The 16,085-nt window shown below is 41.2% G+C and overlaps 2 protein-coding genes across 5 annotated transcripts in view; both read left to right on the top strand.

The window, feature by feature from the left end:
* Positions 1-3,229: 3,229 nt before the first annotated feature.
* Positions 3,230-14,858, top strand: EXO5 (exonuclease 5). 4 transcript variants are annotated; one of them, XM_055586251.1, is made up of 4 exons: positions 3,297-3,397; positions 3,967-4,128; positions 4,203-4,295; positions 12,901-14,858. In XM_055586251.1, the coding sequence occupies exon 4, from the start codon at positions 12,926-12,928 to the stop codon at positions 14,036-14,038; it is 1,113 nt and encodes a 370-aa protein (XP_055442226.1). In that variant the 5' UTR covers positions 3,297-3,397; positions 3,967-4,128; positions 4,203-4,295; positions 12,901-12,925; the 3' UTR covers positions 14,039-14,858. The 4 variants fall into 4 exon arrangements, with proteins under 4 accessions (XP_055442225.1, XP_055442227.1, XP_055442226.1 ...); XM_055586250.1 differs by lacking the exon at positions 3,967-4,128 and having other exon boundaries at positions 3,230-3,366; XM_055586252.1 differs by lacking the exon at positions 3,967-4,128 and having other exon boundaries at positions 3,256-3,397; positions 4,238-4,295.
* ZNF684 (zinc finger protein 684) overlaps positions 3,357-16,085 on the top strand; it is a 29,364-nt gene continuing 16,635 nt past the window's right edge. Inside the window, exons 1-2 of the mRNA XM_055586243.1 lie at positions 3,357-3,397; positions 4,203-4,295. The gene's annotated coding sequence lies outside the window, so the exon portion shown is untranslated. The remainder of the gene's footprint in view (positions 3,398-4,202; positions 4,296-16,085) is intronic.

Below are 16,085 nucleotides of genomic sequence, written 5' to 3'. Positions count from 1 at the left end.
ATCTTCGTTTTCTGAAGCTTTAAGCCAACTTCTTCACTCTCCTCTTTCACTTTCATCAAGAGGCTCTTTAGTTCTTCTTCACTTTCTGCTATAAGGGTAGTGTCATCTGCATATTTGAGGTTATTGATATTTCTCCCAGCAATCTTGATTCCAGCTTGTGCTTCATCCAGCCCAGCATTTCTCATGATGTACTCTGCATAGAAGTTAAATAAGCAGGGTGACAATATACAGCCTTGACGTACTCCTTTTCCTATTTGGAACCACTCTGTTGTTCCATGTCCAATTCTAACTGTTGCTTCTTGACCTGCATACAGATTTCGTAAAAGGCAGTTCAGGTGGTCTGGTATTCCCATCTCTTTCAGAATTTTCCATTTCTGCTTTATTTACTATGCCAAAGCCTTTGACTGTGTGGATCACAATAAACTGTGGAAAATTCCTAGCTTTAGGGCTACCTTTTCTGGCTTTCTCCAACTAAGCAATACTCTTTTCAATTATCAGAAACTGGTGTTTTGCTGAAGAGAGCCTGATCCTAACACAGGGAAGAAGAGATTCTCAAATACAGAATATCATCAGTGGGTTTCTCTTAAGCATGTAACAATTATATCAATAATTGTTCTAGCACTTGTGACAAACAAAAACTTGAGTAAGATAAATTCCCTGCCCTTATATTCTGATGCTCAAGAAAAGCACTGTCCAAGGGCGATGTAATGTGAGTCAAAATAAAAATGCAAATCATATAAGGAATTTTAAATTTTCTAGCAACCAAACTAATATAATGAAAGGCAGTAAATAAAATTAATTTTTAAATATCTTTAATTTGATATACTATATCCAAATATTATAATTCAACATGTAATTGAAATAAAAATTATTAGTTTTTTTTTTTTTTTTTTTTACTAAATCTACAGTGTTTTATAGTTACAGCACGTCTCATTTTGGTCTAGCTACATTGCAAACGCTTAAGAGCCCCATGTGCCTAGAGGCTAATGTGTTGGACAGTGGAATTCTAGAGAACACTCATATAAACATTTAAATGAAAGAACGTAATCAGTGTGGTTTAGAGGTACAAATTCTATGCTCTGAAAGAGCAAGGAAGGTAAGACGGAAAGCGGAAACATGATTTGTGTCTAATAGTATTTCCCAGATTACAGACATCCCTGGAGGTAGAAGATCTAAATCAATGATTTTTGTAAACAGATGGACCTTAAATCGAGGCAAATGGTAAAGAATCTGCCTGCCGACGCAGGAGACCCAAGAGACATGGGTTCAATCCCTGGGTCAGGAAAATCCCCTGGAGTAGGAAATGGCAACCCACTCCAGTATTCTTATCTGGAAAATTCCTTGGACAGAGGAGCCCTGCAGATTGCAATCCATGGGGTCACAGAGTCAGATACCACTGAGCACACACACACACAGACCTTAAAAACCTAGGCTTCTTATGATAGCCTTTTGGGGAAAGGGTAATATTTTCAGAAATTTGAGAATGAAAGCTTTGGGGAACATTATCCAGCTAACTTGGACATATCTTTTCCCCATTGTGTGATCATTTCTCAATCCCTTTTGCTTGATTCCACCCAGCAGTACTGCCTCCTCAAACTCTAGTGGAAGATATAGGTCCATATGTGAAAGAGTGGAGGAGGGTCTTTCACAACATTGGGAATTACATCTTGGTGAAGGAAAGTTACATTTGGGAGGAGGCAGAAACCTCCAGCCTCAATAAGCAATGCCCACTCATATTTCACTTGATTAAGAAGAGTTTCCTCAACTTTCCTATTTCCAAGAACAAGGGTGTTTTCCTATGCAGCCACAAAATCACACTCAGGATGTTGGTAATTGGTTGAGTTATCTAATTATCTAATATATGTCACATTTAACTTCTTCAACAGACCCAAAATGTCCTTTGTAGTTTTCTTTATTATTTAACATTTTTTTTAATACTACTTCAGTATTCTTGCCTGAGAAATCCCATGGACGGAGGAACCTGGTCGGCTACAGTCCATGGGGTCACAAACAAGTGGACACAACTGAGTAAGTGTTCATGTATTTTTTAAAAGAAATATTTCCCTATTATGAAGTCCAAAATGTATCCAGGTCTTAAATCCTCCTGGAATTGATATTTGTGATGAAATAAGGTAAGTGTCTCATTTTTTTTTCCATAAGGATACCCTATTGTCACAGACCCTTCACTGAAAAAACCAGCTTTTTTTCCTCCATTGCTATGTGATGCCACCTTTGTCACAAATCAAGTTTGCAAATATGTGATAAAAAACTGTGTTTTTTAAAACAATGATTGTCATATAAGTCAGACTAGTAGTGGGGGGAAGGATCCAGCGGGAGTTTGGGGTTGACATGTATATACTGCTATATTTAAAATAGATAACCAACCAGGACCTACTGTATAGCACAAGGAACACTGCTCAATATTCTGTAGTAACCTAATGGGAAAAGAATTTGAAAAATAATTGCTGTTGTTTAGTTGTTGTGTCCAATTCTTTTGTGACCGGGTGGATTGTAGCCTGCGAGTCTCCTTTGGCCATGGGATTTTCCAGGCAAAAATACTGGAATGGGTTGCCATTTCTTTCTCCAGGGAATCTTCCCAACTCAGGGATCGAACTGGGATCTCTTGCATTGGCAGGTGCGTTCTTTTACCCCCGAGCCACCAGGGAAGCCCCCCTCCCAGAATATACATGTATATGTATGAGCCACTTTGCTGCACACCTGAAAGAAACTAGGACAACATTGTTAATCAAAAGTGCTCCAATATAAAACCAAAATTAAAAAGAAAAAAAAGTCAGAGTACTGGTCTTCTTAGGAAGGGGGCAGGGAGTGTATTTGTGAAGCGCCGGACACTTTTCTATTTTTGCTCTACATGATGACATGTCTGTTCAATGATTATTATACTTACCTTTCTAGTTCAGAATATAATTGTGTTACATTTCCTAACAAAAGGGTTAGCTAAAAAGTAAGCAAATACAAAAAAGAAATACATTGATGAGACGAGTGCCAGCATCTTTGAAAAGTGAGTTTGTGGCTTTTCTCTCGGGTGGGGAAGCTGGTGCGAGATGCAAAGAATATACAGGATCCAAGGTGGCAAAGCGCAGACTCAGCGCTAACGCATACTTGCCACAGGACCCCACTCCGATCCGCAGCTACCGGCTTGCCAGTCTGAGTCGCAAACCGGTTACGGCTAAGCGGCGCCGCAGAGGCCTCCGGGAGGGGGCGGTCCCTGGGCAGGGGCTGGGCATTGTGGGCGTGGTCTCCGGGCGGCTTTCCTGAGAAGCCGTCCTTTCAAGAAAGAGGACCTGACTAGTACTTGAGCCTAAGGGAAAAGAGTCCGGGAGCGGTTGCGAAGCTCGAGAGGAGCAGGTGAAGTCCTGGGTTCGGAGGCGTATCCAAGGTTAGGAGGGTTAGAAGGCCGGCGAATGCGGGTGGCGGGCTGAGGGGCTGCGTTTTGGAACCCTGGGATCTGTATCCGCGGTTACGACGTCCCCCTATCGCTTTCTCCGGGTGGGAACGGCTCCGGAGTAGCGGTTTATCTCGTCTGTTCCTGTGGGTTGAGGACCTTCTCACCTTGGAAGACCCTGCTGTCGGCTGGGACCCCTTTCCGAAAGCCGGCGATCCCCTTCTCGCCTCTCCTCTAGCACCTTGTAGGGAGTGCTCAGTATACTTTTGGGCATGCTTGAAACTCCCGGGGAGATAGTGGTTTGGGCATGGTGGGAAGGTCCCCGCTGAAAGCAGAAGTTTCTGGGACCCGCAAGTCCGGGCTTGTACCGACCATGTCAGAATATTGGTGGTAAAGCCAGTGGCAGTTCCGGAGGCATCAGGAATCCGTCAGGGAGGAAAAGCCTCTGAATTTGAGCTCTCTTTCTGAGCTTCTGAGCCCAGGTTGGGGCTGGAAGAGGAAATTGACCTTGGAGTTGCTGGGAGATCTTCGCTATTGTTGACACTTTTACTTGCTGGAAGCAGGGATTGGATCGAGTGTCTGCATCCAGGGTGTGGGCAAAACGAAGAAGTTACGGAGGATTTGCCCGTAAAGAGAGGCAAGCATTACCTAGGATCTGGGTGGGCAACAGTCTGTGCAGTGAGGATCAGAGAGGAGGAAACACCACAGTGTGAGAGACTGGTCAGGTGAGAAAAGACCAAAAGTTGCTCTTTTACCACAGCAAGTCTGGCCGTTGCTAATCTGAATTCTCCAATTTCAGACCTGGTCTTTCAGAGCTCCTTTCTCCTCCCCCAGACTTGTCAGTTCAGCATTCTGCCTTTCCCTGTGAGGAGGAAGATCAGCCAAGTCCCAGGTGAGTAGAAGTTTTTTCTCCCCTAAAATTTATTTTAATTCGACAGAGGGAATAGATACACTACCTCATGTCTTCCTAGTGTGTCTTCACACTATCATTTGGGCAGCTGAGTACTGTTGTAAAGTGTTAGTCACTCAATTATATCCAACTCTGTGACCCCATGGACTGTAGCCCACCAGGCTCTTCTGTCCTTGGAATTCTCCAGGCAAGAATACTGGAGTGGGTAGCCATTCCCTTCTCCAAGAAATCTTCCCAACCCAGGGATCGAACCCAGGTCTCCTGCATTGCAGGTAGATTCTTTACTGGCTAAACCACCAGAGAAGCTGGTGTTGGAAGAAGTACTCTAATTTTAAAGATGTGTCAGTAGCCTCAGTAAAATGAAAAACTTGCCCAAGAGTACTCGGAAGGGACGTAGCCTACTACTAAATACTATTGACCTAGTCAGATTCAGAATCCAGAGCTGTAGGACCTCCAGACTCTTGACACTATGCTGGTGTTTCCCAAACATCTTATTCACTTACCACCTGTTTATGCCATACCTGTGTACTAGCTGTATTATTGTTATTCTCATATTTTTAATTTTTAACTTTTATTTAAAAAAACAAACTTGCACTGAGAAACACTGTATATGAAATTATGCATTTGATAGATGCTCGAAAGGCTTTATATTTATTCTAAGATATATCTGCGGAGAAGGCAATGGCACCCCACTCCAGTACTCTTGCCTGGAAAATCCCATGGACGGAGGAGCCTGGTAGGCTACAGTCCATGGGCTCGCTAGAGTCGGACACAACTGAGCGATTTCACTTTGACTTTTCACTTTCATGCATTGGAGAAGGAAATGGCAACCCACTCCAGTGTTCTTGCCTGGAGAATCCCAGGGACGGGGGAGCCTGGTGGGCTGCCGTCTATGGGGTCACACAGAGTCGGACACGACTGAAGCGCCTTAGTAGTAGCAGTAGCAGTAAGATGTATCTGAAGGTGTTGGTCTATGTGCCATGTAAAATCGTCTCCTGTCAAAAAGATGCAGGCTGCAATTTGGGACACCGTGCACTGTCATGCCTTTTAACTTTTGTTTTTTGATGAAGGGTAAAGATTCTCTCCCACTTTCAGGGACTTAATTGTCCAAATAACATTACTCATTTTGAAACTATCATTATCTAAGACCCACTTATAGTTCAAGATACTTGTGCAAATGTGCTCTTGTGTTTTATTACTGTTGAAGTATCCTATAAAGCAATAACTTAATAGGATATACCCAGAAGTCTGAGCATTGTATTTCCTTTGTTTATTGCAAATAACTTTTCTTCCAGTTATCTGTGTCTTCTTTCTTTGGGGGAATTTAGACTATTTAAAAGTTAGTTAAGTACAATGACAACTAATATTTATACCATTTTCAAGGTACCAATTGTTAAACTTTTACCATGGGAGTTGGTGAATGCATCTCTTTTATTGTTCATTAGAGTAGCAAGGAGGAAATTTGGCTTATAACCTCAATCGGCTTAAATTCTGTGTCAAGTTATTTTCCTGGGCACCCAAAGTCAAATACTAGTGGACTGATCATACTTTTTTTTTTTTCTTATGAAGGGTTTGTTTTGCTGGAAGTCTTACTTTCGTTTCAGGTTCGAAGGGTTTACTCACAAAAGAAATAACTCGTTACACACAATTTCAGGTTTTTTTAATAGAAAATTATTTGACTTAATTTCAATATACTATCATTAAAGAAAAGAAATAGAAACAATACAGAAAAGTAACAGCACATACATCACCAAATTAGGCTGGTCAATATCCAAATGTAAACAGTGCTGGGAAGTCCCTCGATAATAGCAAGCTGAAGTCCCAATTAGGAAAAGGTCCCAGGCAGTGCCTCCACTCCACCCACGAGACTTCACATTGCAGTTTCAGGGGTTCCTGCATATTTGTGTGCAAAAATGCAGCTCTGGTTTTACTTTAATTTTTTTTACAATGCTGTTTGTTTTACCTTGTGAGTCATAGGATTTCATTATACCCTGAGCTGTTGGCCAGACCTCCAGGGGCTCAAGAATTCTAAGACCTACTCCCTTTCTTATCTAAAGTGCTGCCTGACTTACTATGCTTGTGGGCAGGCACTGAATCTGGACAGTGTCCAGGCAGGTCAGAAGCCAGGTCAGGGGCCTGCCCTCCTGCTTCTGAAGCCTGAACAAGACTTTCTCCATTTTAATTTCCCTGTCAGCCTCAAGGTTGTTTAGATTGAAAGAGCATGTTGTTGTTCCGTCTCTCAGTTGTGTCAGACTCTTTGTGACCCCATGGACTGGCAGCACGCCAGGCTTCCCTGTCCATCTCCAACTCCCAAAGCTTGCTCAGACTCATGTCCATCAAGTCCGTGATGCCATCCAACCATCTCATCCTCTGTTGTCCCCTTCTACTCCTGTCTTCAATCTTTCCCATAGTCAGGGTCTTTTCCAATGAGTCAGTTCTTCACATCAGGTGGCCAAAATATTGGAGTTTCAGTTTCAGCCTCAGTCCTTCCAATAAATATTCAGGACTGATTTCCTTTAGGATTGACTGCTTTGATCTTGCAGTCCAAGGGACTTTCAAGAGTTTTCTCCAACACCACAGTTCAAAAGCATCAATTCTTCAGTGCTCAGCTTTATTCGTGGTCCAACTCTCATATCCATACATGACTACTGGAAAAACCATAGCTTTGACTATATGGACCTTTGTAAGCAAAGTAATGTCTCTGCTTCTTAATATGCTGTCTAGGTTGGTCATCGGAGAAGGCAATGGCAAGCCACTCCAATACTCTTGCCTGGAAAATCCCATGGATGGAGGAGCCTGGTGGGCTGCAGTCCATGGGGTCGTTATGAGTCGGACGCGACTGAGGGACTTCACTTTCACTTTTCACTTTCACACAATGGAGAAGGCAATGGCAACCCACTCCAGTGTTCTTGCCTGGAGAGTCCCAGGGACAGCAGAGCCTGGTGGGCTGCCATCTATGGGGTCGCACAGAGTCAGACACGACTGAAGCGACTTAGCAGCAGTAGCAGCAGGTTGGTCATAGCTTTTCTTCTAAGGAGCAAGTGTCTTTTAATTTCATGGCTGCAGTCACCATCTGTAGTGACTTTGGAGCCCTAAAAAATAAAATCTGTCAGTGTTTCCAGTTTCCCCATCTATTTGCCATGAAATGATGGGACTGGATTCCATAATCTTAATTTTTTTAATGTTAAGTTTTAAGCCACCTTTTTCACTCTCCTCTTTCACTTTCATCAAGAGGCTCTTTATTTCCTCTTCGCTTTCTGCCACTACGGTGGTTATCATCTGCATATCTGAGGTTGTTGATATTTCCTGTCAATCTTGATTCCAGCTTGTGCTTCATCCAACCCAGCATTTCGCATAATGTACTCTGCTTATAGGTTAAATAAGCAGAGTGGCAATATACGGCCTTAACTTACTCCTTTCCCAATTTGGAGCCAGTCTCTTGTTCCATGTCCAGTTCTAACTGTTGCTTCTTGACCTGCATACAGATTTCTCAGGAGGCAGGTAAGGTGGTCTGGTATTCTTATCTCTTGAAGAATTTTCCACAGTTTGTTGTGATCCACACAGTCAAAGGCTTTGGCATAGTCAATAAAACAGAAATAGATTTTTTTTTTCTGGAACTCTCTTGCTTTTTTGATGATCCAGCGGATGTTGGCAATTTGATCTCTGGTTCCGCTGCCTTTTCTAAATCCAGCTTGAACATCTGGAAGTTATCAGTTCATGTACTATTGAAGCTTAGCTTAGAGAATTTTGAGCATTACTTTGCTAGCGTGTGAGATGAGTGCATTTGTACGGTAGTTTGAACATTCTTTAGCATTGCCTTTCTTTGGGATTGGAATGAAAACTGACCTTTTCCAGTCCTGTGGCTACTGCTGAGTTTTCCAAATTTGTTGGCATATTGAGTGCAGCGCTTTCAGAGCATCATCTTTTAGGATTTGAAATAGCTCAACTGGAATTCTATCACCTCCACTAGCTTTGTTTGTAGTGGTGCTTCCTAAGGCCACTTGACTTTGCATTCCAGGATGTCTGACCATAATCACACCATCGTGGTCATCTGGGTCATGAAGATCTTTTTTGTATAGTTCTTCTGTGTATTCTTGCCACCTCTTCTTAATATCTTCTGCTTCTGTTTAGGTCCATACCATTTCTGTCCTTTATTGTGCCCATCTTTGCATGAAATGTTCCCTTGGTATTTCTGATTTTCTTGAGAGCTCTCTAGTCTTTCCCATTCTATTGTTTTCCTCTATTTCTTTGCATTGATCACTGAGAAAGGCTTTCTTATCTCACTTTGCTATTCTTTGGAACTCTGCATTCAAATGGGTATATTTTTCCTTTTCTCCTTTGCCTTTTGCTTCTCTTCTTCTCTCAGCTATTTGTAAGGCCTCCTCAGACAACCATTTTGCCTTTTTGCATTTATTTTTCTTGGTGATGGTCTTGATCACTGCCTTGTGTACAATGTCACAAACCTCCATCAATAGTTCTTTAGGCACTCTATCTATCAGATCTAATCCCTTGAATCTATTTGTCACTTCCGCTTATAATCATAAGGAGTTTGATTTAGGTCATACCTAAATAGTCTAGTGGTTTTCCCTACTTTGTTCAATTTAAGTCTGAATTTGGCAATAAGGAGTTCATGATCTGAGCCACAGTCAGCTCCCAGTCTTGTTTTTATTGACTTTATAGAGCTTCTCCATCTTCAGCTGTAAAGAATGTAATCAATCTGATTTCAGTATTAACCATCTGGTGATGTCCATGTGTAGAGTCTTCTCTTGTGTTGTTGAAGAGGGTTTTTGGTATGACCAGTGCGTTCTCTTGGTAAAACTCTTTTAGCCTTTGCCCTGCTTCATTTTGTACTCCAAGGCCAAACTTGCCTGTTACTCCAGGTATCTCTTGACTTCCTACTTTTGCATTCCAGTCCCCTATGATAAAAAGGACATCTTTTTTTGTGTTAGTTCTAGATGGTCTTATAGGTCTTCATAGAAACCATTCAACTTCAGTTTCTTTGGCATTAGTGGTTGGAGCATAGACTTGGATTACCGTGATATTGAATGGTTTGCTTTGGAAATGAACACAGATCATTCTGCCATTTTTGAGATTGCACCCAAGTACTGCATTTCGGACTCTTTTGTTGACTATCTTCTAAGGGATTCTTGTCCACAGTAGTAGATATAATGGTCATCTGAATTAAATTTGCCCATTCCAGTCCATTTTAGTTCACTGATTCCTAAAATGTTGATGTTCACTCTTGCCATCTCCTGTTTGACCACTTCCAATTTACCTTGATTCACGGACCTGACATTCCAGGTTCCTATAAAATATTGTTCTTTACAGCATCAGACTTTACTTCCATCACCAGTCACATCCACAGCTGGGTGTTGTTTTTGCTTTGGCTCTGTCTCTTCATTCTTTCTGGAGTTATTTCTCCACTGATCTCCAGTAGCATATTGGGCATCTACCGACCTGGGGAGTTCATCTTTCAGTGTCATATTTTTGTGCCTTTTCATACTGTCCATGGAATTCTCAAGGTGAGAATACTGACCTGGTTTGCCTTCCCTTCTCCAGTGGATCACGTTTTGTCAGAACTCTCTGTGACCAGTCCATCTTGGGTGACCCTACACAGCATGGCTCATAGTTTCTGCAACCTTTATAGTGACTTTTTCAGCTACCAACTGGAAAATGGACTTGATCAGCTAAAATAAATCTTTGACATTGTAACATGGACAATTGTCCTTGCGAATTGCATAATTCTCTCTCCAATTTTGACTTCTCTTCAGCCAGTTTTAATTTGGCTTCATGTACCTTACAATAGGCAGAGAGGTAGATCCAGCCTGTCTGACCCAGGGCAGTACATTCTTATCCTTTCTCAATTGGCATGAGCTGCAAACATTCAATAAATTCTAAAGTTTTGGCGTGCTTATTTTGGGGTCTCAGTTCTCACACAATCCGGTGGATACGCCCCATTCAGTAGCTAATGAGCAATAAGGCAAATCTTCCCATCCAGGAATTAAAAACTTCATTAATCTTAATCTCTTGTGGCATTTTGCTTCATGAATCCTGCTTACAGTGCCAGTTTATATTTTGCTTTAAGTTTTACTTTCATTTCAGGGTTGAAGGATTCATTAACAAAAGAAACCACGTGTTACTCACAATTCAATTTTTTATAGGAGATTATCTGACTTAATTTCAATATACAGCCATTAAAAGAAAAGAAACAAACAAACAAAAAAAAGAAACAATAGAGAAAAGTAACAGGACATACATCACCAAGTTGGGCTGGCCAACATCCAGATATAAACAGCACTGCGAAGTCCCTCCTTATACAGCAGCCTGGAGTCCCAGGTGGGAGAAGGTCCCAGATAGTGCGTCCACTCCACAGGTGAGACTTCAAACTGCAGTTTTGGGAGTTCCCACTTAAAAATCCAGGCCGCAAACTGATACATTATCAGTTTTCAAGAACGAATGCAGTTCTGGTTTTACTTTACTCTTTTCACAATACTGCTTATCTTGTGAGTCACAGAATTTCATTATACCCTGAGCAGTTGGCCAGACCTCCAGGGGCTCAAGAATTCCAAAACCCACTCCCTTTCTTATCTAAAGTGCTGCCTGACTTACTATGGTTGTGGGCAGGCCTGGAATCTGGACAATGTCAAGATGTTTTTAGGGCACTTGGGGAAATTTGAATATGGACTAGAGTATTAGGGAATTATTCATTTTATTAGATGTGATAATATTGTAGTTAATGTAGAAGTCTTCTTTGGAAATGTATGCTGAAGCATTTATATTTGAAGCATTATGCTGCCTGTAATTTACATTAGAATAGTTAAACTGAAAACAAAAAGCACCTGAAAAAAGCAAATACAGCAACATGTCAACAGTTGCTAACTAGATTGTGTTCATTGTTCTATTCTTTCTATCTCCTGCGTTTGAGAAATTGCTTGTTGTAAAGAGAGGGAGTACTTGTCCTGTAGTAAAGTAGTGAGATATTAAATGTGAAGCACTTGGTTCAGTGTCTAGCACATTTTGTCTGTGGAGTGCAGCATGTGGGATCTTAGTTCTCCAACCAGGAACTGAACCTGTGCCCCCTGCAGTAGAAGCATGGAGCCCAATCCACTGGACCGCTAGGGAATTCCCAATATCCACTATTATTTGTAGCAAAATCCAGTAATATTTGTTGGCTTCCCACGTGGTGCTAGTGGTAAAGAATCCACCTGCTAATGCAGGAGATATAACGAACGTGGTTTCAGTTCCTGGGTCAGGGAGATCCCCTGGTGGAGAGCTTGGCAACCCACTCCAGTATTCTTGCCTGGAGGATCCTATGGACAGAGGAGCCTGGTGGGCTACAGTCCATTGGGTCAAAAAAAGTCGGACATGACTGAAGTGATTTAGCAAGCATGCTCATACAGTAATATTTTAAGAGTGTTCACTGACAGATGTTTTCCATCATAAGCTAATTTCTTGTGGGGAGAGAAAATAAAACTTAGCAAGAAACATCAATTTCTATAATGTTAGGAGGAATTTCTAAAGGCAGTAAAGGTAAAGTATTAATATATCTCAAATAGAAAAAACAACTGATTTCTGCATATTGCTGTGAATATCCTCTACTACTGTATGCTATTACTTTGTATATGGGTAGGTCTATTTGTATTTATCTGTAATTAGTTTTTAAATTTTGCCACACCGTGTTCCTGAAACAGTCATTGTAGAGCTGATTTTCCTCATGGAACAGTTTGGTATTGAGATTTGTTTTCCTAGCTAAGGACTTTGTATTTAGAGGAATTGTAGAAGCAGTCCATGATAAACTGGCAGACATTGTACAACATTTACAGTGTTCTGTATTTACTTAAAATAATGAAATAATATCCCAAGGCAGTAGAGATTTTATATATATATATATATATATATAATTTTATTTATTTATTTATATTTGGCTGTGCTGGTTCTTTTTTGTCGTGCAGGCTTTTCTCTAGTTGCAGCCGGCAGGGGCCACCCTCTAGTTATGGTGCGTGGACTTCCCTTTGCAGTGACTTCTCTTGTTGTGGAACACGGGCTCTAGGGTACGCAGGTTTCAGTAGTTACAGCTCATGGGCTCTAGAGCACAGGCTCAATAGTTGTGACACATAGGCTTAGTTGCTCCTGAGGATGTGGGATCTTCCTGGACCAGGGATCAAACCCATGTCTCCTGCATTGGCAGGCAGATTCTTTACTACTGAGCCACCAGGGAAGCCCCAGGAGAGCTTTGAAGGAAAAAGGACAAACCTTAAATCTCCTTTTAAATGAAGAAATTGAGGATGAGGAAAGTGATTTGCTTAAAGTCACATAATATGTTAGTGCCAGATTTAGGAATAAAACTATTTTGCACTTAAAAAATATTTGCCAAGTATTCATATATGGATGATACAGTGAGCCTTATTGTAAACTGCATGTATGCTACAACTCTATAGCATTATTAATTGTTCATAAATTAATAAGCATCTTTAAAGACTATATATAAATAATTAGTTGTGAATCTTTTTTACCTCATTGGAATTCAAAAGTGCTTTTGAGAAATTTTTCATTTGGATAATGCATTTCTTTAATATGATGTGTACAGCCTTTGCCCAATCCAGAGCTGTGCCATGGCAGAGACTGAGGAAGAGGAGACGGTGTCAGAAGAGGCTTCTGGATTCTCAGACTTGAGTGACTCAGAACTTTTGGACCTGGAGGATACACAAGAGTCAAGTGCTTTACCTAGCAAGCCTGGTCCTTCTTATGAATTACCTGGGAAGGATGACAAGCTCATAAGGTCACCAAAATGGAAAAGAAGATTGGATGTCTCATCACCTATGGAGCGATTTCATCTTAAATATTTGTATGTCACTGACCTGTCTACTCAGAACTGGTGTGAACAGCAAATGGTATATGGAAAGGAGTTTTCTGGTTTCTTGACACCTGAGAAATCAGCTATTTTGGATACTGGTGCCAACATCCATCTAGCTAGAGAACTAGAAGTTCATGATCTTGTGAGTATCCCCATCACCAGTAAAGAAGATGCTTGGGCAGTTAAGTTTCTGAACATATTATCAATGATTCCTACCCTGCAGTCAGAAGGGCGCATCAGAGAGTTTCCAGTGTTTGGAGAAGTGGAGGGTGTGCTTCTTGTTGGTGTGATTGATGAGCTGCACTATACAGCCAGCGGGGAACTGGAACTGGCTGAACTCAAGACACGTGGGAACCCTGTGCTCCCTTCAGATGCTCAGAAAAAAAAAGACTGTTTTCAAGTCAGCCTGTACAAATATATCTTTGATGCCATGGTACAGGGGAAAGTGACTGCTGCTAGCTTAATCCACCACACAAAACTGGATCCAGAAAAACCACTGGGACCTTCAGTGCTGAGGCATGCCCAGCAGGGAGGCTACTCTGTGAAGTCCTTGGGTGACCTCATAGAACTGGTCTTCTTGTCTCTAACACTGTCTGACCTCCCACTTATTGATAGCCTGAAAATTGAGTATGTCCACCAAGGGACTGCCACTGTGCTAGGTACAGAGATAGTGGCCTTTGAAGAGAAGGAGGTGAGAAGCAAAGTACAACATTATATGACCTACTGGATGGGCCACCGAGAGCCTCAAGGGGTTGACGTGGAGGAGGCCTGGAAATGCCGGATGTGCAACTATGCAGATATCTGTGAGTGGAAGAAGAGCGGTGGGTTGACCAGTGCCACGCTACAGCCACAAGTCAAAAAGGCCAAATGAACAGAAGATGTGCCTTCAAGAACTTGGATGTTTCCTGCATCTAATGTACTTAGCAGAGTTAAAGAGGACCAGTCTCTTCAACCAAGCTTGAATTTCTTGGAGAGTGTTCTTATTTTGGTTCTTTTCATGTTTCCTCAGCCTCTAACTTCACAAATCCAAGACCCTGGCTCATGGCTGAGTGGGAGAGATCTGGGATTATACTATCCCTAGAATTTTGCCACAGTTTGCCAAAAAGACAAATGCTTATCATGGCTGGAGCACAATCATTGTTTTCTTAAGATTCTTCCATTTCTTTTAAGTCTCTTCCCTACGTTTTTCTCAATCAAGATTTCTACAAGGTGCTGTAGCATGTGCCAGAATTTCCTTTTTAAGACTGAATAATATTCTACTGTGTCAATAGCTTTTAAAAGTAAATGAGAGCAAAGTAGTATTCCAGAGGAGGAGCTGACATGATAAAAGCTAACATGTTGCAGAATGATTTATCTCAGATGGATCTGAAACTGGAAATATTACAGTGGTGTCACAGTCCACCAGCTTGTCAGATCCTCACATGTGGAAGCGAAAAATGCAGATGGTTCTGTTGACTTGGGAACAAGGGGAGGGTCTAAGTCCTGGAGGTCTGGATGAAGTGAAAAATGAGCTGTATTGAATTCCAGGTCAGTATCCTAGGAATACTGATTAAGCCTCATAAGCAGAATCTATGAATGTGGACCACGAATGAGCTAAGAATTGTTATCCCAGCCTCAGTAGCTCTAATTCCACTGAACTTCACTTCTGCTGTTCTTTAATAATGTCTCCAATAAATACAACGTTCATTGAATATCTTTATTGGGAGTATCTTTTTCCAGTCTGTGGCTTGCCTTTTTATTCTGTCATGGTGTCTTTTGATGAACAAAATATTACTGAAGACCAGTTTGAATGTTTCATTAGTGCTTTTGGTATCTCACTTAAGATATACAATATTTTTCAACTTCAACACACCTTGTTTCTTTTACTTATCAATGTACTTTAGAGTTGTTTCATATTAGTATATATAGTTCACCTTCCTTTTAGTCGCTGCAAAGGGTTCCATTGTAAAGATATACTGTTTATCTAACTAGACCTCTATTTATATATACTTAAGCTATTTCCTATCTTTTCCTACTACAAACACTATAATAATGTATAAAGTAGAAAGTAAATATTGGTCTTACATGCATACCTGTTAATTCTGAATCTCAAAATAACCATCAATAGGAAGTTGGATAAGGTTCTTCAAGATACTTTGTGGATGTATCAAAAATCATATATTTAAATATATTTAAATCATACATTTAAATATAAATCAAATGCATGTGTTGGGTGTATGTGATTAGACATAAAAAATCTTCTGTAGATGCTTGATTTTTTAGGTGAACATAGAGTATTTATCAAAATAAACTATTTCTAGGCCATAAAACAAATCTGGATAAATTTATGTGGATGAAAGTCATACAAAGTATGCTATCTGATCACAATGGAATTAAGTTAGAGTTTGATGACAGATATCTGAACAATCAAAAATTATGTGCAAACTAAATTACACACTAAAGTACCCTCAGTTCAGTTCAGTCGCTCAGTTGTGTCTGACTCTTTGCGACCCCATGAATCGCAGCACGCCAGGCCTCCTGTCCATTACCAACTCCTGGAGTTCACTCAGACTCACGTCCATCGAGTCAGTGATGCCATCCAGCCATCTCATCCTCTGTCGTCCCCTTCCCCTCCTGCCCCCAATCCCTCCCAGCATCAGAGTCTTTTCCAATGAGTCAACTCTTTGCATGAGGTGGCCAAAGTACTGGAGTTTCAGCTTTAGCATCATTCCTTCCAAAGAAATCCCAGGGCTGATCTCCTTCCGAATGGACTGGTTGGATCTCCTTGCAGTCCAAGGGACTCTCAAGAGTCTTCTCCAACACCACAGTTCAAAAGCATCAATTCTTCGGTGCTCAGCTTTCTTCACAGTCCAACTCTCACATCCATACATGACCACTGGAAAAACCATAGCCTTGACTAGACGAACCTTTGTTGGCAA

Source organism: Bubalus kerabau, chromosome 6, assembly GCF_029407905.1.
Source record: "Bubalus kerabau isolate K-KA32 ecotype Philippines breed swamp buffalo chromosome 6, PCC_UOA_SB_1v2, whole genome shotgun sequence".
Lineage (NCBI taxonomy): Eukaryota > Metazoa > Chordata > Mammalia > Artiodactyla > Bovidae > Bubalus > Bubalus kerabau.
The sequence above is the reverse complement of the archived record's forward strand: the minus strand, read 5'-3'. Positions and strand labels throughout refer to the sequence as shown.

Bases quoted from the DNA above. Each gene is read 5' to 3' on its own strand.
- EXO5 (XM_055586250.1), top strand. From the start codon at position 12,926: ATGGCAGAGACTGAGGAAGAGGAGACGGTGTCAGAAGAGGCTTCTGGA.